Below are 21,046 nucleotides of genomic sequence, written 5' to 3'. Positions count from 1 at the left end.
GCTTTTGGATCCAGATCAGGTTGAAAAGGGGGCTAGCGGGTGTATATATCGCTAGGCCAAAGATAGGAATGACTATCGAATGATAAATTGAGCGAGGTGATCATGAAACAGGTTGATCGGAACAACTTGTACTGTACACCCATCGTACCATGTGGCAGTGGAGTTAGACAATCTGAAGATAATAAGAGAGCGCCAGGAAAAGAGACAAGCCATAGACAGCATCTGTTAAGAAATCGCCCCCAGTCAACAAATCTCTTTTTTCGTTTCCTTTTTTCTTTCTTTTAGGGGTGGAGAATATCTTCCAGCTCCCTGTGAAATTTTTTTTTTTTTTTTTTTTTTTTTTTTTTTTTTTTTTTTTGCCATAAAATGTCCAAACCACCCAAGAGCGATTAAGGCAGCTTTTGCCCTCTTTAGCGTGAGGTCTTTGGTCATCAGAATAATTTTCCTGTGTGAGAGAAGCCTTTGGAGATGGCTGTGGTGATCAAGATATATAAACACGGAAAAGGAAGAAAGTGAAAGCAAGCAAGGAGGCAGAGAGATAAAGGAGGATTCGTCATCGTAACTTGAAACCATCGTACCGGCAGAGCAAATGTCAATATGGACAGACCGGTAGCCAGTTAAACAGTTTCAATCTTTATCAACCATCCAATTGACAGATCAACAGATGTACCCCTCACCGAAAGAAAAGTGGGTGGCAACTCGACGTCACGGGTGGTACTGCCTAGGTATCAACTATGGCAGAGACACTGCCGCAGAAGAAAATCGGCACAGTAATATAACTGTGATTTCTGCGCATCTGTCGATGTCAGAACAGAGGGATCAGCAGCTCGTGGGATGACGCCGCTCCGGGATGCCTTTTTCCAAGAGTAGGTAGGGTTAGGCAAGAGGGATATTTTCCCGAAAAAGCGGAACCGTCATATCTGAATACAGGCACATGGGGCTATATCAAGATAGGGCAGGGTTGATATGATAGATGCTGGCTCATATACATGAAATGTATATAATGTGAACACATATATAATCCCAAAGGAAACAAGACGAAATGAAACCACCGCTCGCTCACCGAGTCACACGAGAAAAGCGGCAAAAAAGGGTATCAAATTTCAAAAACCTACGCATCCGCATCCGCATCCGCATCAGCATCCGCATCCGCATCCGCATCCCCATCCCCATCCCCATCCCCATCCCCATCCGATGCGAAGAGCGAAGAAGACATGAAACTTGGGAAAGACAGATCAGACCGAGAGAAAACGTACAGCGTCCACTGAAGACATGACTCCCAGCCACACACACTCAGCCCCATCCACGCATGCACCGGACGGAGAAGGAAGCGGTGAGCGTTTCCATTTATATCAAAAACCAAAGGACAAGCTGGGAGGTGAAACACTCGTACAGAGCTCTGCCTCAAGACTCGGAATCGGAACCGGAATCGGAATCAGGATCAGGCCAAGTCAGAGTTGGACTCATCACGCACATCAACCTCCAAGTTAAAATAAATAAATAAAAAAAAGCCTCAGCCATTCCAGCGTTCGTCATTATGGTTCTCGGAATTACTTTTTTGAAGTCGAGAGTCGGGAACCAGAGCAGGCGGGAGGGAGGTGGTAACTAGTACCTGTAACTACTGCAATGTTAATACAGAAAAAAGGAGGACAGGAATTGGCACAGAGTGGACAATGAGAGAGAAGGAGTCTGTTTTGTTTTCTATTCTCTCTCTCTCTCTCTCTCTCTCTCTCTCTAAAAGGCAATATGCAAGGTCTTGACAAGGAATTCATGAGCAAGAAAGAAATAGAGAAAAGAGAATGACCATGCATGGCCATATATTAATCAAGCATGCCTCGTTGCATGGTGTTGTTAGTCGTTCCATGCCGGACAATGCCATTGTTCAAAAGCGGCTTAAGAGAAAAAGGTGTACGTACATACTCCGTACGTACACACTGTAAGCTTCTTAAATCACTCAATAATACTCAACACACACTCTTATTCTAAAGATAATAATTAATTATTATTATATAGAGTAAGTAGCTAGCTACTCCGTACTCTCTTCTACTCAGAATGATTCAACTGGAAAACACTTCTATTTTTCAAATATAGTCAGTCAATCTTAGTGTATTATTATTATTGGTTGGATGTGTATTTTAAGATTTTCACATTTCCCATAAGGCACAGCCGCATTATTATCATTATTGATGCGTTTTCGATTAATTCCAGGGCTGAAAGAGGGCAATGGAACTGCATGTTTAGTTTAAATAAATAGCCACACGCGGTTAGGAAGGAAAAAAAAAAAAAGAAAAGAAAAAGAAAAGAAAAAGAAAAAAGGCCGCCCAATATGAGACATCTTAACTGGGTAATTTCTTCAGTCAGCTCAAATTCGAGGGCTGGGTTCGCAGTGAGCTCACTGCAGAGAGAGGAGAGAGAATAATATATAAATTAAAATAATAATAACTGCTGCAATGCAATCAATAAAATAATAATAAAAGAGGTAACTTAGGTATTGGTGGGAAGATCTTGGACGCAAGTTAGCTGTGAACAACATACTGCGTACTGCGTACATACATCCCTTGACCGCCCGGACCAAAATACCAGCAAACACAGCTAGTCTTTTTTAAGTACAGACGAATTCTCTCACAATAATAATAATAGTTATCTGTAGGTTGATTTATACATATCACATTTTTTCCCTCTCCTTCCAAGTTCTAAACTGTCCAATATTCATTTAATATTAATATTATTATTATTATCTTCCCGGGGTCCCCGTTTGCGGAGAGTCAGTCAGTCAGTCAGTCAGTCAGTCAGTCCGTCTCCGTCGGGAATTCAGCGCACGGAAGATAGACGGAAACCGAGAGACAGACGGGAAAGTTACCCGTAACTAGTTAGTAAGGCGACTAAAGTTCAATAGTAATTTTCCTAGCGCACCCAGCCATTTCTAGTTTTTGGCCCCCGTCACATCATCACGATTCACGATTCAACCAGCACAGCAGGCTGGCAGCAGAAAAAAGAAGAGAAATAATAAAAAAGAATTGAGTGATTGATTGTGATTTATTCCCAGCCAGCCCGCAATAAAATCGCCCAAATCGCCCAAATCGCCCAAATCGCCCAAATCCGCCAGCCAATCATCAATCAAATCATCAGCCGCCTTCCTTGGCGATCCTTGGCGCTTCCGGACTCCGTCTTAGCTAAGCTCTGAGTCAGCAGGCCCGGCAAATCCACAGCGACGTCAACTTTCCCACCTCCAACCAGTCACGACTCACGACTCACCACTCACTACTATAACTCACTACTAACTACTTTCCACTCTCAACAACACTCACAACCCGCCACCCAAAACCCACTCAGAGACTTTTCTCCCCTTCCCCCCTTTCTCTTCTTGTCCTGTCCTGTCCTGTCCTGTCCTGTCCTGATCCAATCCAATCCAATCCAATCGTCTGCTGCCAACCCTCGAAATTCCCAGCAGAATCAATCCAATCTCCCCTCTGACTTGGTTTTTTGTCTCGAGTCCGTCCACTAGCCTAGGTCACGTTGCTGGTCTCTGATTTGCCCGTTCTACTCCTCATTCTTCTTGTTTTGCCTCTGAACTGCAAAAAAGAAATAGGCTCTGCTGCTGCCACTGCACTGCGGCGCGTCTATTTCTTCCAATTCGAATCCCCCTCTTCAGCCAGCCAGTCTCCGTATTGCCACGCCACGGTTTCTTACTGCCACTGTTGGTTGGTTACTGCGCCCGCCCGCCCCCCCCTCTTGTAGCGTGGGTAAACGTAAATTAAGCAAGGTAAGTAAGTTTGTTTTTGCCGCTGTCACTTGTTGTCCGTTTTCCGTTGTCAGTTGTCCGTTGTCTGTTGTTCAGCCCCGTCCACCCAATCAATGCGCCCCATCTCTGCCGTCGTCTTGTCTCCTCTGCCCTGCCGGCAACGGGTCTCTGTTTTGATGTGATGGACCCGGCGATATAACTACGCATAGTACATTATTACATGTACATTGTACGTTGCTAGATGATTATTAAATAGGGCTCAATGTGTAATTCTGACAGTCAGGCTAGGCTATGTTTTAGAACCTCGAGGGTATTATTTCCCGCCGACAACAAACTACAACAGCAAAGTCCTCCCTTGCCACAGCGCCTGTTCCGACTCTCTGAAACGCGGCCCCCTCCCTCCAATAAAACATACCTTGAGACAGCAATCGGTAGTTAAATCCTCATAATAAGGAGAAACAACTCCAATCGAGCCAGATACAGTTTGTTTGTACTTTGTTTACCTACATGCGCCGACGACTGTGTAAATAGTTTATATATACGGAGTACATATATATATATATACATAGAGATATATATATATATGTAGTATATATATTTTATTTGTTACTCGCCTCTTGCTACGAGAACAGCTGCAGTAAGTTTGATCATTTTTCTTGTCAGTTCTTCCTCTTCCCTTCTACGCGGCGTATTCCCTCCTGTGACGAGCAATGATGTATGTAGCCTGCATACAATCGCTCCCGCATTTGCCAACACATAACCCCCCCCAATTATTTTCTCTCTTTGCCATCGCCTTGCTCTCGTTCTTAATCCCTAGCCCTCTTTTGCATACCTAAAAACTCTGTTATTCTTGTTTACGTTCGCACTCTCCTTGTTGTTGTCATCCATCCTTGCCAATCCTCCGATCTGCCTCGATTCCCTACCCTTATTTCTTGCACCATCCCTCCTCCCCTTATTTATATAGCCTACTACTTGTTTAGTCTCTCCCCAACGTTGCACTCGTTGTATGGTTGGTTCTCCGCCTGCTTGTCTCCCTCTCTGACATCAGAACGAAGCTCCAATATTTTACCTTTTTTCCCTCCCCCCCCCCGCTCTCTTCGTTCTTTCACCTTCTCGACGTTGGTCCTACTTGGCAGTCCGGCAACCCTCTTTTTTGCCCCAGGATTTACCCGGCTCCAGTGACCAGCCTTGGGCACCACCTCAGATCGGGCCTACGACGTGGCAGACACTAGCCGATATCCCCCCCATTCCCCGTCCCCATCCCCATCCTTGCCTCTCTCGGGCTCGTCCGTCTGCCCTCTGGCCTCTCCTCCCCCAGGCCCAGTTATGGTTCATTGTCCTGATCAGAGACATCTGCAGAACACGAACTGAAGCCACCCACTTTCGCTGTCAACCCTTGGGCCTTGTTACGATATCTACGTATTTCTCGGTGTTTTTTAGTATTATTTCTTTCTTATTTCTCTTTTTTATTTCTCTTTTTTTTTCCCTTATTTTTTTAGTGCGACAATTCTTACATTCTTTTTGGGGGGTTCTTTTTTTTTTTTCAAACTCACATTATTCCCTGATTTCTCTCATTTTTGTTGTCACAACTTTCAAACTCATTATTATTGCTTTTCTTTCCCCCGCCCTAAAGAGTAAAGAAGCAAAAATTATAGTACCCGCACCAACCCCGAAAGGAAAAAAAATAAAAAATAAAAAATAAAAAAGTCTGGAAAAAGAAACGAAACGAAAAACAAAACCGACCACCGCTGTTTGACAACACATCAACGCGCTCTTCTGTCACCCACCTTGCCCTCAGTTCCCCCCGGTTTCCTGCATCAGAGCCCAACCACGTCTTCACTGAGACTGTGCTGTTCAACCATCGCTCGAAAGGGACCCTTATTTTAAACCTTCCATATTATCTGCTTCTTAAATCCCTTTTCCCGCCTCTTTGTTAACAATCGAGGCCCTCACCTGTCGTCGCGTTCAAAAAAGTTTCTGAAACCCGTTTTTGGCTCGATTGTGTCAACCAAAGAAAAGGCAGGAAAGAGAAAAAAAAAAAAAGAAAACTCGTGCGTTGAGCGTGTGCACGCACATAGCCGATCAGTCTTTTGGCGCCGACCGCTCGTATTGGTCTGTTTGCCCCCTCCCAACCGGACCTAAATCCAGTGACCATCCCACTGCTGCATTAGGTGCTGACGCGACCGAAAAGGCTGCAGATTCCCCATCCCATCCCAGCGACATCGAATCATTTGTTCGCGCTTCGCCTGTCGAACGCTTTCAAAAACGTTCCTTCTCGACCCTTCGCCGCCCCCGTTCCCCGTCCCACCCTATCCTGTCCGCTCCCCTTCCCATCCTATCCCTCGATCGGAAACCACTCGCTACTCGCTCACATAATAAAATAAAATAAAAATTGCTGGCTTGCGACTCCATTGGTGCGCTTCCCAACGCATTTGCCGCCGCTGGTTTAATCCAGGTAGATAGATACCTTGGGCTGGAATCTCAGCTCCTCGTTCGCTCGCTCGATTAAATAGAATAATAAAAGGGAAAGAGGACAAACGCGAATTGTTTTCCCAAGTCGATTCCACCCAACCAGCGCGACCATCCATCATGGAGTATCCCCCTCAATATCAACAACCTCACAACCAACACCCACACGCATCATCACACATGCCTCCATACCAAACCTCGCCTGCTAATGCTGGCCCGCCGGTCGGGTCTATCACCTCCCCCACAAACGCTCAAGCACACATGCAACATCCCCACCCAAACCACCAAGCCTCTCCGATCCTCCCGTCGCAATCGCATTACCAACAAACACAAAGCGCGCCCGGCCAGGTACACCAGCAGATGAATTTCCCTCAACAGTACGCTCCACACCCACAAACATATGGAATCTCCCCTACCCAGGCCGCTGCCGCCGCCGCCATGGCCACCGCTGCTGCCTCGGGTCACCAATTCTACCAACCATTGCATCAGGACTCGATGGGTGGTGGATTGCCACCAGGCGCTCGTGGCTCACCTAGGTTACCATCTTCCCAGGTGAAGAGTGAACGACATCCAAGATCACCACCGCAAGTACCTGTCCAGATGGCGCCGCTCTCCAGCCAGGTGCAAATACCACAAAACGCGTCGATACAGCAGCAACAGCAACAACCACCATCGCAACAACAACAACAGCAGCAGCAGCAACAGCAACAGCAGCAGCAGCATCAGCATCAGCAACAACAACAACAACAACGTCGCATGAGCCAACAAGTCAGCAGTCCACATGTACAAAACGCCCAACCCGCCCTCAACCACAGCCACAACCACACCATGCAACGACCCCCGCCAGGCCCGTCACCGATGTCCGCCCCGCCTCAACACTCTCAACACCCTCAGCATGCTCAGCACCCACAACATACTCAACACCCTCCACCTCCACCTCCACAACAACAACAGCAACAACAACAACCTCCCCCGCCCTCGCAAGACCTCGTAGCCACCACCTCTGCCTCCGCCCCCGCTCCCCCAGCCGCCCCAGCCGAAGAATCCCCCCTCTATGTTAACGCCAAGCAATTCCACCGCATCCTCAAACGACGCGTCGCGCGCCAAAAACTCGAAGACCAACTCCGCCTAACGTCAAAGGGCCGCAAGCCCTACCTCCACGAATCGCGACATAACCACGCGATGCGCCGGCCGCGCGGACCGGGCGGCCGGTTTTTAACGGCCGAGGAAGTGGCCCAGATGGAGAAGAATGCTGCAGCGGGCGCGACGGGGATTGAGAATTTGCCAAATCATGGGAGTAGTGCCAATAATAACAATAACTCTGCTGGGATTGGGGCGAAAGGGAATTCACGTCCAAATTCACATCCGCAACCACATCCACACTCCGCCGCGCAGAATGTGTCGCCGGGGCAGAAGAGGAAGGCTGCAGCTACGGCGTTGAGTGGGAATGGACAGCATGGCGGTGGGCATGGGGGGAAGAAGTCGAAAACGAGCGGTGCGGGTGCGGTTCGGAGGCCGAGTACGAGTGCGCATAGTGATGGGGATGGGGATGATGATGGGTAGTGTTTTTATATATATTAAAAAAAAAGAGAGACGGTGGGGGGTTGGAAAAGGGAAAGGGAAAGGGAGGAAGGAGACAAAGAGTGAAACGAGGGAAGAAAAGAAAGAAGGGTATGAAGTCATGTCTATAGGATAGGTTTCTGCGGTGCTGCTTTGTCTGCATTGCCTTGCTTTTCTTTGCTTCATATGTGCTTGCGTGCCTGCGTGCCTGCGTACCCGCTTTTGTGTGCCGTTTTTATGGGGGGTGTTGTATGATCCTTGCTGCGTTGGTTTGCTCTGTCTTTGTCCTCTTCTGTGTTGTTTTGGGAGCGTCTCTTTTTGCTAACCTACAATGTACTGTGCTGTTTTTTCCCATGCCATCTCTTTTATCCTCGTTTAATTTGATGCAATCGAATGTGTGGGAAATGGGTTCCATTTTTTTTTTCTTCTTTTTTTCTCCTATTCCTACTCTTTTCCTCGTTCCTCTTTTCTTAACCGTCCAACCTTTCCATTCATCTATTCCAGCCAGTCACTCTGTATTCGCGGAAAACAAAAAAAGATTGCCAATTTCAACTTCCCTTTTGTCGTTTTCTGCTGTTGCTGTTTTACCAAGCCAATTTATGTTCTTTATTTTATCTGTTTTCCGTTTGCTTTTTCCGTTTGCTTTCGAGTCATTTTTCTTTCTCTTGTCGTTGTCTCCTTTCATTGAAACCTTTCAACCTTCCAACCTTTCCTCTCCTCATTTGATGATACTTCTCTACCGGTTATCTCCCTGCCTGCGCTGTCATCATCGTCTCTGCCACGCTTAATGCCTGCTCTATTTTTCTCTTCTCTCCAATCACTCTAATACCTCTTTTTTCATCCATGCTGGAATTGGTCGGGGTGTTCATTTGTGATTACTTTTTCTTTCCATCCCTGCTTCGTCAATTTGTTTCTCCCCTCCTTCGCCTGCTCCTCATCTCCTACTGATACCAAACCCCACAACCTACTCCATTTCAATGTTACTATTTTTCATGCCCCTGCTGCAACGCTTCTCCCATCTCACATTTCGAATTTCTACTTTTTCTCTGGTCTATATACACTATCAAATGGGCTACATGCCTAAATAACGCTTCAGTGCGTGAAACCTTTTTTCTATTCTATTTTATTTATTGACTTTTACTTCATATATTTTATTATTATATTACTATATCAACCTTTTTGGCTTTTTCTTAGCGGATTTTTAATTTCCATATGCAACTATTTTTTATTTTTTTTCTCCTCTTCTCATGACCTTTCTTGCGGTCAATTTCAACAATGGTGAAAGGAAGCCCACGCCGAGTGATTAAAAATTAAGCAAAAAAGACGAGCGTCAAAATCTCCATCTTTTCATGTTTCGATCTCATTTTATTTTCTGGTTTTCTGGCCTCTCTTTCCGACGTATTCAATTGATTCCCGTGTTTTCTTTTTTTCTTTCTTTTTTCCTTTCTTTTTTTATTTATCAATAATTGACATGATGAACGATTCTTCTTTAACCTAAAAAAGGGAAAAAAAATGTATATATTTGATATGCGAGCCTTTTATATTTTATATACAAGTGATTGCAAATTTTCTGATTTTAGGTGATTTCTTTTCTGTTTGATCTTTTCCCTTGCTTACATTTTTTTTTTTCTTTTCTCAGACGTATTTGGCGAATTTCCTCATGATTGATTGCCGTGTGTATGAAATAGTTTTTGTATATTACAGCTCAGCTACAGTTTGATAGTTGAAATGAAAATTGAATCCATTCAGGAAATCAGGCTTCAGGCAATTTTCTTCATACACGCTCTCTCTTAGCAGCCATAGCTCCGATATTGAATGAGAAATCTAGAGATTAGTTAGTTAGTTATCACATGACTTGTTTAGCCCTGGTTCTTTCTCGACTTCTTCATCTCTCATTCATTCAACGACATCCAAGCTTCATTGGAGCAACTATTCTGCAAACGTCTCATTTCATCAAATCATCTTCTGTCAATATCTCACTAGAATCTTGCTAGGGAGCTCTACTGCATGGTTGATGCATTTCCATCTCGATTTCTGTGTTTGAGCTCATATTCCATATGCATGCAATCTCAAGTTTTCTACAAACACTTGGACTTCAAGTTTTCTTGAAGGTCGTACATGTCTTCATTTTTAAATAATTTCTATATATATTCATTCAATTGTCAGCTTCTTAACTGCTGCAAATCAGCATCGCCGCCATTCGTTTCAATTCTAGTGTACGTACCCAAGTGCATGGGGCTTGAACGGGCACGTGTCTGCAGCTTCTTTTATTTCTGCAGATTGTCTATCAAAACCAAATGTTCCATGTTGCTCACTTCCTCCCACTCCTGGGTTTCACATGTTCTGCGAGCCATAAATAGCCTTTATCTGGCGGATCATATCGCCGCGCAAGGGCTGAAGTCCCCTATCTAGGATTAAACCGCCGGAAATGGCCCGGAGACAGCGAGTTTCAAAACGGGATACAAAGCAACTTTTAATCAATTTGACAATCGACCATGGCAAGAAACTAACATATCGCCACCTGCGAATATCACGCATCTGACACTCTTTGCGGAGCTCCCAGCCCACCCCCGCCTCGTTTTGGCATGTTTTGATATTGAGTCTTGCGTTTCGTTCTTTTGAGTGGGGAGGGAAAAGATCTCTCTGGCTACTATGCAATGCGATTGGTTTGGTACGGATGTTTTCTATCTTCTCCCTTCTGGACTCCCCGTGTTGGATGGTGGATCACGGAGCTGTGGCCTCAACAGACGAGATACCCCCTGGTGAGCGCGCGTGGAGGTAAAGGGAGAAGGGCCGTTTGCTAGCCTTCCATCGTTAAGAAAGGATGAAATGTTTAGTTTACCGGGGCTGTCACCATGTCATTTTCCGGCGTCTACATCTGATAAATGGCCATCCAGCACTGGTGACTGGCTATTCGACCCATGCCAGTGCACGTCGGGGCTTTTCCTGAATTCGATTTCACGCCACTAGTACCTTAATTCTACATGCCCTTGATTCGTCTTTGTGACCGAGACCCGACCCGCTTTCGCGGACGCCTTATACCTACGTATGGTAGCCCCTAATTCGACAACGATCAGTCTCAGCTTCTCCCAGAGTCCAAGAATGCCAAAGACGGCCTACGTGCACATGATCGACGAGGCATGTCTCATCCATGTATGGTCCGTGTACGCAGTAGAGAATACATGCGCATCACGCCATGGATATCAGCCAGCAGCGCACGGTGGAGCCCCCGTCCCGTCGCACAGCCCGCAAGCCCCGCAAGCTGGCTGCGCAGGTAACTACATTATTATACATACAAAGACTGGCTGCGCAGGTAACTACATTATTATACATACAAAGAGATGACTAGCCACGGGGGCCAAATGTCAGACTTGAATGGTATGAGCGCGCAAGGCGAAACGGCCCAACTCCAAACCCAATCGGCATGATAACAATGGTGGACCCCACCCGCATTCAACTCTAACCTCCCTCCATCGTCCATTCAGAATCACCAGACGCCCTCTCCCAACCTTCACCAAGCTACCCGCCGACCCATACAGCGCTCTCTACCTTGTCGAAAGAGGTCCACCACACTCTCAGTGCGCATGAAGTTTCGCTCTCGTGACATCGCCCCCATTCGCGAGAACCAGTCGGTTCAAACCGTGACCTAGGCAGGGGGGGTAGGCAGGAAAATGGGAGAAGACTACCTAGCGAATGGCCATGGCGAACACCCCTCTCGCCACTTAAGGCGAGACGCTTCATTCCCGCGTCCCCCCCGGGCCTTGCCTATTCTCCGCCTTCCCGCTAGGGCTTCTTTGACAGCTTGCTTGATTGAAGCTGATATTACCCTTTCCATCACAGCACTGCTGCTTCGCCTCTTTCTTGCTACCTGATTTCGACAAATTGCGCCGTCCTTAAGAGTGTTTTGTGACTACCTAGTTACTACAAAGTGCTGTGTTCACTATGATTTGTGTCTAGACCTCTATCCTTTTCCTTTCCCTTTTACGATGATATCTTGACAGCCACCCTGAAATTCTTTGCCGCCTCAGAAAGCAGGGGAGGGAAGCCCTGATTTTCTTACACACCACTGATATCGCTTCATTTCTAGCGAATTCAAGTCTGAGCACTAGCCACGCCGCTTTGCAGCGATTCTGCTCACTTCACAATATTCCGAAGCATCACCCGCTCCGCTTCTCAAACTTGGTTTTGTTGGGTAAGATAGAAGTGTTTCCACCATGGATTTTGAAATCAGTTACGGCCATCTTTTATCGAACAGCATCACTCTCAAGTCTACAAAGTTTTAGAACGAACTTGCGTGTCCTACCTACCTACCGGTTCTCCTACCCTGCCTGATATGCTCCGTTGTCCGTTATCGCCGTTCGGTTCTTGACTTTTGTTCCCGATTTCATCTGCCATACAGATAAGGAACGGGAATGGGGGGGAACATAGAACAACGTGAGGTGAGATTTGAGTAATGAGATAGCTCTCTCATTCTCACCTCCCTACGTGTGACAAGGATGGGAAGGTGTTGGCTCAGCTGCCTGCGACTCCCTCGAAGGAATAAGGGTGTCTCAAGGGGGACATAGTGGGTGGTGCAGAAAAACGGTGGTACAGAATGGATAGAGAGGGAGCGGTGAGGATGAGCTGGGGGTCAATAGAGGCGTGGTACTTTTCTTAAAAAGGGCACACAAAACACAGGTTTATTTATAGTATGAGCCTACACGTACGTGCTTATTTTGAATGCAACGATGTTGGGCATGATTGGCTTAGTAGGTAGTTGGCGAAAGGTATATATATAATTCATGTATCGAAGACAGAAACTACATGCGTTATCTTTCACCCATCATTATTCTGCACCAGGAAAGTTGATGCGGGCTACGAGATACTTCTGAAAAGGAGGAGCAAAAGAAGAAGCAAAATTAAAACTTGAATCGAACCAAAGAATAAAAATAAAAATAAAAATAAAAAAACCAGTCCATGACACAAAGAGAAACAAACACAACAAGAAAGCAAAATCGCACAGGAGAAACGAAAACAAAATTCCTCGGCTTGGGCAGCAAAGCATAAGAAGACTTCACAAAGACCAAGACCAGACCGGGGCCCGCCTCAAGGGTGCAACGATGCTGACACGTCGAACGAACTCAAAACAAACCAACGAAGAAAATCCGCCCAATTCAGTCGTTAGTAGTTATTACCTGCAGTAGCCTCCCAGTCCGGCGGGAAATTGAAGAGGGGAATGAATGTCTTTCGCTTTGTTCACCTATTTTGTTCTACTTGCGTAATTGAGTGGTTTATTTCGCGGGGCAGAAAGGGGAGAGCGCACAGAACTGCAGATGCTCGCTGTCTAAGGTTGAAGGAAGACGCAATGCAATATATAACCTTAAAAAGAGAAGGGTTTGCCTGACGTTGGTGAAATCCAAGGAGTCTGGTTGAGACATCCAGTCCTGTAGATTGTTGTCCGTCTTGGGGGCTGCTGGCTGGCTTGCAGAGTAGAATCATCGAGAGACCTCTGAATTTAATTGATCTAGTGAATATTCCCAAATCCTGAGCCTCAGATATATGTATATTTTTATTTTTATATCTTTATATACAGCGATACAGAATAAAATTTATCTTGCGCGACTAGATCAAAAGTGGAAATGGCACAGCAGAGCACTGATAGACGGGAAGAAAACGTGGGAGTAGAAGAGCGAGCAGCAGGGAAAAATAAAAACGAAAAGAGGGAGATAAAGCTGAGCACAAAATATGGGGTGGTATACTAAAACAAAACTTATATATATATATATATTCAAGTCTCCGTCTGGTTCTAGTCTGCGGGGGGTATCTTGTAAATTATAAAAAGAAATGAGCACTCAAAGAAAAAAATGATTAAAAAAGGGGGCAAACGAAGGGGATGGGAAACAAATTTTCGTCTGCGCTTATGCGCTAGTTGTCATGAATAAATATGAAAATAAGAGAGAGAGAGAGAGAGAAAGACTGATGAGGTGCAAATAGGAATGAGGTGGTCATACCCTAGGGCGTTCAAAATCACGTTCAAGGAAATAGTTGAAGTGAGTGAGTATGGAAAGACACGGGAATAGAGAGAACAAATACCAAGGGAGAGAGCAACAATAGAAGGTACTGGTCATATACCCACTCTCGCAGGCATGTATCAGTTGAAAGCATTAAGGCGTCAGGGCTGAAACCGTAAAATGGGCAGAGAGGGTAGATAGAGGGGGTAAAAAAATGAGATCTTATACAGGACAAATGCAACAGAAGCGGAATCAAAGAGTAAATCCAAAAAATTAAAATACTGAACAAATGGGAATATATATATGTATATCTTACTCTTCTCCAACTCTTGCCAAAAACTCTTCCTAACCAATCAAATCACCGAGGACAAAGAAGCCCGATACAAAGCTCTCATCATCTGCCACCACTGCCACCCCCGTTACCATTAGCCTGCGTGCTAAAATATCCCTGGTCAATTTTCAAAATCCACTCGACTTTCTGCGCCTCCGTCCTTGCCGCAAACAGGAACGTATTCTGCGTCCCGTAAACGGCAAACAGATTCGGGCGTCCTCTCATCGACAAGCCGTCGCCGTTCTGGCTAGTTCCGCCGCCGCCGCCGTCCAGCAGTCGAGCAAAATCCGGCTCATGGTCGACGCGCGAGTTGCGTAGATTGATGGCGTTTATTTCGTCGCCGTCGGGCACGGAGTGGATGTGAAGATAGGGGAGGCGGAGCTCTACAAAACGGCGCACCCAGAGGTTATTTGTGTCATCGGGCGTGTACAGGTAGCCGGACTTGAGGACGGTGGGATTTTTCGGTATGTGTTGGATTGTGGCAACGAAACGAGGCTTTGAGGGTTGTTGTTGATGTTGTCGCTGTTGCTGCTGTTGTTGCTCTGGCGGCGGTTGGGGCAGCGGTGCCTGTTCGGAGGGGATGGGGGAGCAATCGCCACTGGTTGTGGCCGGGCTTGTTGCGGAGGAAGGGTTTCTTGCGAAGGCAGCACCACGACTAGGCGGTTCGGTGTGATCTTTGACAAGTATGATTTCAGTTGGGTCCGGTTTAGTCGACCATAGATCTAGGTATTTCCGAAGCAGTATATCTCGTCGCTCACTCCCGTCTTGGCCCTGGAGCGGAGTAGATCGACCGTTTGTCGGCAACGGGGTTAAGGTACGAGTACTCAATGCTCCACGAGCGGCGTCTATTTCGGCAAGGCGTTGTCGCCGCTTTCGAGCACCAATGAAGTCGCGGATAAGGGATATCTTCCGCGGGGCCCATCCCGTCAGTAGCTCTTCACCCTTGACGTAATCATTCTGGGTGTTCATACGCCACAGGTCCGCCGCTCGTTTCGCGGATATGGGCCGGACAGCTACGGAGAACATCCCCACAGTCGAGTGCACAACGCGGATGGAGCTCCAGAACTGTTTAAACATCGACTGCGGTCGTATATACGCCCTGCCTAGTATCTGTAGAGTTTGGTCGAGCTCGAATACGATAGGCTCCTGAAGACGTGGTGATATCAGATTCCAGCGAAGGGATATTTGGACGCGATACTTGTCCGCCGTTGTCCGGTCGAGTAATAACGACCCATGAAGACTCGAATCCCATTGCCCGACAAGAGTTACGTTGGATGTCCCATCAGCGTTGTCAGTCACCATCGGCTCTTGTATAAGTTTAAGAGGAACATCTGAAGATTTTAGGTCCACATCAGGAATCTTCCCCCATGGGTCAAGGAGCCGCACCGTCCCGACTCTCAAAGCAGTGATATCTTCCCATGGCAGGCTTTCCGTCGAACTATGAGTGAGATTGACCACGATGCGTCGCTGTAAGCCTTGATGAAGTTGATAGGTGCCAACATCAAGGCTATTGCTCTGCACCACCTCGACAGGCATGTATTCCCCATTCTCAGCAAGCTCAAGAATTTGTACCCGCACAAAGACATCATGCCGCTCTTCCTGGTAAAATTCAGACTCGGGAATCCGCGGCGTCTTTCTCTTTTGAGGCGGAGCCTCGGGCGAGTCGCGCATTTCATCCCAACTGAGCAATTTGTCCAGATGCATTGCCGTCACCGAGGCGAAAATGCACACTTTCAAGGTCGAGTTCCTAGCGCTGTTGAGGGGAAGGCTCATGCTATGAACGCTCTCAAATCTAATTGAGTTTTCATCAAAACCACTAATCATCTGTGTGGTTGTAGCGCCGCCCTCGTCCGAAACACCGGGTACAAAGAGCTGGGCATGCACGTCAGTCCCCTCACGTTCCGCAAATCCCACCATATCCCGCATAACCACGTTGAACTTGAGAGTTGATGAAGGGGCTTGTGCAGAAGATGGTTCGAGAGATAGTTTAATGATCCCGACAACGCTTTGGGTATACGGTGAAATGGCTTCGATGGAGAAATCCTGCACTCTCGACTCGAACACCGCCGTCAGTGGGATATCCGCATCACCCACTAACGAGTACTGCGGAGTGCATGTTTCCGAGAAGGGATTTTCGAGCTTGAAGTGTTGAATATAATCCGGCCGATCGATATACTGGTGCATCTGTCGCATGGATTGAACACGGCGTTGTAGTTTGTCTATTGACCAGATGTAGATAACATTGTGCTTGAAATCAATCACCCGAACCCCGATGCACGGTTTCTTCGCATCCTCTAGAGCCACGTCGTCATCGCCCGAAATGCCGTTCAACACTAAATCGTAGGAGGAAGCCATGTTATGTCCAACATCGACAATAACGAATTGGAAAACGACATGCTTATCCATTATCTGGCTCATGATCTGCGCTTCCTTGAGTAGCGATGCATGCTGAAGAACCGATTCGGCCATCCGAACATAATTTCGCTGTTGCCAGTGCAGAACAACAGACCTGGCTATTGGGATCTCTCCAGGTTCCAACTGTGTGAATCCGTTTTCAAATATCCTCTGGGGACCTGTATACCCCATGTGCTTTATTTGCGATTCAAAATCTTCCTTTTGTTTTTGCAATTGTTGCTGAAACTCCTCCTTCGCAGCCTTGAGCGCATCCTCCATTCGTGCTTTTTCTAAACGTAGCTCTTTTAAATCTGGCGACGCTGTTCCAGCTGCCGCTGCTGCAATTTTGCCTTTATATTCTTCCTGCTGCCTGTTAAGCTGCCGTTGCATGTCGTCACGAACCATTTGTAGCGCGGTATTATCCACCTCCCCGTCTTCATCGTCGCCTTGGCACGGCGTTCCCGGCATGGTAAGCGCTGTATCAAGAGAAAAATTGTCAATAGTTCCATTTGACATGTACTTCTCCCGTACCGGATAAGAGCTAAGCGAATCTGAATCGTCCTCTCCGTCGATCAATTTGCTCTCTGGGCGGCCCCGCCTCACTGCTCGGGCCTTCTGGACATCATCAAATAATGCATCTAGTTCATCGTCCGTGAGATGTGAAATTTTCTGGTCAGGCCCTAAGATCGCACTTGCGGCTTCCCTTCTAGCATAAAACCAATCAGAGTCTCGACCCCTTTGCGATGGCAGGGGAGATTCAGCTCTACTAGAATCCCCATCGACTTCTGAGCCTGCCTTGCTCATGGATCGGTCATGCCCCGTTTTTCCTGGTGCCGGGGATCCAAGCTGGCTTGTTATGATGGAGTGTCGAAGAAGGCTCTGTTCCACTCGTTCAGCACGCGCCTCTTGGGGATGATTGAACCGGAAGATGTGAAAGTCACCCAGGATAATACGAAACCCACTTCGTAGTCGTTTGGGTTTATCGATACGCAATCCGTTGACCATAACCGCCGCGCCCTCATTAGGTACGATGGTGACAACGTTATCGACATTCTCGAAGCTACAGTGTTGATGAAGTATTTTTGAACCATTCAATCGGATTTCCGAGGTTGCCGCCGTATCCACGTTCCCGACGGTGGTTGTGCCCGGCTTAATGTTGTAAACCAAACATTCAGCAAGCAAAGGGTCATCGCTGAGGTTGACAAGATGTGGTATCTTTTTAGGGGTGCTGAGCCCGACGAAGCCTTTCTCGATACTGATACCCAATTCCTCCAGCGCCGCTTCACGTTCTTTATGAATTTCCTCGGTCTTCTGCAGCTTCTCTTCCCAAGTCTGGTTGAGATCCTTGTAAAGCTTTTCGCTCTGGTTCAGTTGCTCCACGATCTCTGCCTTGCTGACCTTTTTAATCGTCCCATCGGCCTGCGCAATAGATACCATCTGTTGCTCAAGCGGAGTGCCAGGAGGATAAACTTCTTCAGCGAGGCCCCCGCCAGGAGCGCCCCCTCCGGCAACAGCTCCTCCACCAAGCTTACTCCTAAGCTGCGCCAGTTCCTCCTTGAGTTCTCGGATCATCCTAGCGTTAGGATCCTCATTAACAACAGCATGATTCTTGATCCTCTTGGCGGAATCCGCATAGCGCAGCGTACTTAGTGTCTCATCGTAATTTATGTCGGCTGGTGAGATAGCTGCGATCATAGCAGTCATCGAGTTACCGCCCAGAGAGTCCTTCAAAAGCCAAGTCAAAACGGAGTCACGGTATGGTACCATTGAGGCGTTTTTCTTTTTCCCGGCAGATAAATCTGCCAGAGCCGCAATGACACGACCAAGTGTAGAGAGCGAACGATTGATCTCGGCACCCTCCTTGAGCCGCGCGCCAGTTGCGCCTGTTGAAGTAGCTCTCTCTGAACCAGCTAAATCGACCAAGCTAATGCGAGAGACTTTTTCGGTATCCATGGTGGTCTCCGTATCGTGTCGCTTTTGCGTCACCGTAAGGGTAAAGACAGCGTGCGATCGACTGGAGGTTTCGTTCATGTTTGTTGCCGCGACCGTTCGCGCCTTGTTACCTTCGTCCATCAGATTCTCGATTTCCTGGAAGGACCGCACTACCAGCTTCGCCAAATCTTCAACATAGGGCCCAGTTGAAGGATGTTCTCGAACTTTAAGATTCCCCTTGGTTGTCGGGTTGAGCAAATCCCGTACTCTCTCATTGTAAATCTCCAAATACGACACCTCCACCGTACACGTTAGATTTTTGTCCGCAGATTGCAGCGCGGCGATCCTTAGGAACATGTCCTTGCAAATCTTCGGGATAACGCCAGCTTCCTCGCCATATCCCATCATGGAATACGACTTACCAGAGCCAGTCTGGCCGTAGGCAAAAATACAATTATTATATCCTTGAAATGCATTGTCCAGCAATGGTGCGCCCAGATCCTCGAAAAGGTTATCCTGGCCGGCATAATGAGGGTCGTTGCGGTTAAAAGACCAGTAAGATTTATCGAACGCGAATACTTTCGGGCCTTCGACGCTTCCCCCGCCTTGCTTCCCTCCTTTCCGTGATTTTTCTTCTGCTCCGGGAGGTGGTGTGAGCACGGTCTGCGAGCCTTTCATTTGAACGATACATTTTGCTTTCCGGTCGAGTTCTATAAGGTAGATTGGTATTCAAGAATGGCTTCCAGTCAGCATGAAGTTTCTCTAGAAGAGTATCTCGTGGAATAGTATACTTGTATACTTTGTATACTTTGTAATAATCACAGTGCTTTTCCTCTGAGGCGAGATGCAAGTATGCACAGTGTCGCGAAATCCAGGGGCTTAGGGTAGGGTAGGGGGGAAAACCGGAGTAGACTGACCTCGGCCATTGAAGGGCCGCACTCTCACCACCACCTTAATATTTCCTCCTCCGCCTGGTGCCATCTTCACCCGTGCCCCATGCACTCAGTTCCTCTTCTCTTCGCCTCCTCCAATCCTAATATCGATGCCTCAAAATCAGTTAAGCACTCCAGGAGGTAACCGGCGGTCGATACCAAGGGAAACGGGACACGAACGGGTTCGCGGAGGGATGGCGACAACAGAACAGGGTCATATGGGTTACTGGGGGGCGGGGGACGAGAATTCGCGCCGGCCTGGACGCTCAAAGGAGTGCGGGGAGAGGGTCAGCCCGGCAATATGGCGCGCTTTGTTTGGTTCTGCAGCGTGTAAACAATCAACGTCATCTAAAGGGTGGTAGCGACAAAGCAAATGAGTGCTGCAGTCATTCGCCATTCAAGTTTCCAAAGTTCAAAGGTCACGAACAGCCCAGTCGACTGGATCCCAGACGCGTGAAAAGAACGATAATCGGAACTGATATCACGGTTGGTTGCGACAGCGAGTGTCCTGGATATTTTTTTTTTGATGTCTGCATTTCCGTTCCGGGGGTTCAGCCACAGATCGCGGCCTGGGAAATTAGAATTTAGAAGATGCGGCCACCAGCCATGATTATGTCATCACCAAGCCGGTCAAGCCACACGGTCCCTTAGTCAGCCGATCTCTCGGAGACAAACACAGAGCCATTTTTGGTATCAAAAAAAAAAACACCGGAGAGCGAGATCTTGAGAGAGATCCAAAGAAATAGTAGTCAGTCGCAACATCTGAGTTGTCGCATATCCCTGGGCTCTGCAACTGTTGTTTGTTTGTGTCTGCCGGTTGCCTCACTGGTATTATATCCAGATGCTTTGCCGTATCGTATGCGCTCTGGTTAGTTAAGCTCCCAGCCAGCGCCTCCATTCAGTGCCTAACTCCGGGTATTCGGGTAGTTAGGGGAGGGAACACAGCGCCGGAGGAAAAGTTAACGTGAACTATGACAAAAAACGAACTTCTCTGGGAAACTTTCTTCTATCCTATTCGCGCCTTGAAGCCTTGAAGGCGATCTTCTCCGCCAATGAAAATGGATGATGGCACGCTTCCAAAATTCAGATCCAGGCGCTTCCCCTTTAAGTTACAGTCAAATACGATTATTCAATTCTTGTGGCACCACACTAGTTATGACCTTTTTGCCTGTGACGTGGCGGCTGTGAAGAAAAAATGGATTGAATGGATTTTGAATTGAAGGATTTAGAGTGCTTGGGGGCAATGGTTGCAAGCCACGTGAGGAGGCACGCTTGGGGGGGTCTACCAACTAATGTCTGAACTATATGTATGAAGTATGTACATGTACATACAATAATCTATCCAGGTGCTTGTTGCGTGCATTGAGCATTGCAGGATGGGATGTGGCACACACACACCCCCCTCCCCTCTTCCCACCTTCCCGCCTTCCCGCCTTTCCCCCCTTCCCCCTCGCCGCCTATCTTGCCCCGTCGATTGAGGTGCTTTCTTAGCAAGAAATAGCAACGAAACCATAGGCCCGGGATGTTGCATTTTACGGGGCGGGTGGGCGCAGGTGGTGCAAGTACCGCACTTCGCTTCGGTCAGTCATTGCCCGCATCCACCGTTGTTGTTCACTGGAGGAGGGAAGGTGACATACAGTACATGTACATGTACAAGCTAACAGGGCGAATAGTGACCTCGAACTCGCAGCGGGCA

General features: G+C 47.4%; 3 protein-coding genes across 3 annotated transcripts; 2 read left to right on the top strand and 1 right to left on the bottom strand.

Moving 5' to 3' along the window:
- The first annotated feature begins 3,299 nt into the window (after window positions 1-3,299).
- On the top strand, window positions 3,300-9,631 carry BDCG_08624 (HAPB protein). Its single transcript, XM_045424409.1, has 3 exons — window positions 3,300-3,763; window positions 4,031-5,854; window positions 5,934-9,631. Exon 3 carries the CDS (start codon window positions 6,332-6,334, stop codon window positions 7,772-7,774), a length of 1,443 nt encoding a protein of 480 aa, XP_045273129.1. The 5' UTR covers window positions 3,300-3,763; window positions 4,031-5,854; window positions 5,934-6,331; the 3' UTR covers window positions 7,775-9,631.
- A 1,242-nt stretch (window positions 9,632-10,873) lies between these two features.
- BDCG_17825 (uncharacterized protein) lies at window positions 10,874-11,375 on the top strand (the record flags this gene model as incomplete). The annotated part of the gene is made up of 3 exons (XM_045426879.1): window positions 10,874-11,045; window positions 11,111-11,149; window positions 11,257-11,375. 3 exons carry the CDS (start codon window positions 10,874-10,876, stop codon window positions 11,373-11,375), a joined length of 330 nt encoding a protein of 109 aa, XP_045282621.1.
- Window positions 11,376-12,407: 1,032 nt separating this feature from the next.
- On the bottom strand, window positions 12,408-20,532 carry BDCG_08623 (kinesin family member 1/13/14). Its single transcript, XM_045424408.1, has 2 exons — window positions 19,336-20,532; window positions 12,408-19,128 (listed from the first exon to the last, which is right to left on the bottom strand). The coding sequence occupies exons 1-2, from the start codon at window positions 19,397-19,399 to the stop codon at window positions 14,156-14,158; spliced, it is 5,037 nt and encodes a 1,678-aa protein (XP_045273128.1). The 5' UTR covers window positions 19,400-20,532; the 3' UTR covers window positions 12,408-14,155.
- Window positions 20,533-21,046: the final 514 nt, after the last annotated feature.

The sequence above is a fragment of the Blastomyces dermatitidis genome, assembly GCF_000003525.1.
Source record: "Blastomyces dermatitidis ER-3 genomic scaffold supercont1.11, whole genome shotgun sequence".
Classification (NCBI taxonomy): domain Eukaryota; kingdom Fungi; phylum Ascomycota; class Eurotiomycetes; order Onygenales; family Ajellomycetaceae; genus Blastomyces; species Blastomyces dermatitidis.
The sequence above is the reverse complement of the archived record's forward strand: the minus strand, read 5'-3'. Positions and strand labels throughout refer to the sequence as shown.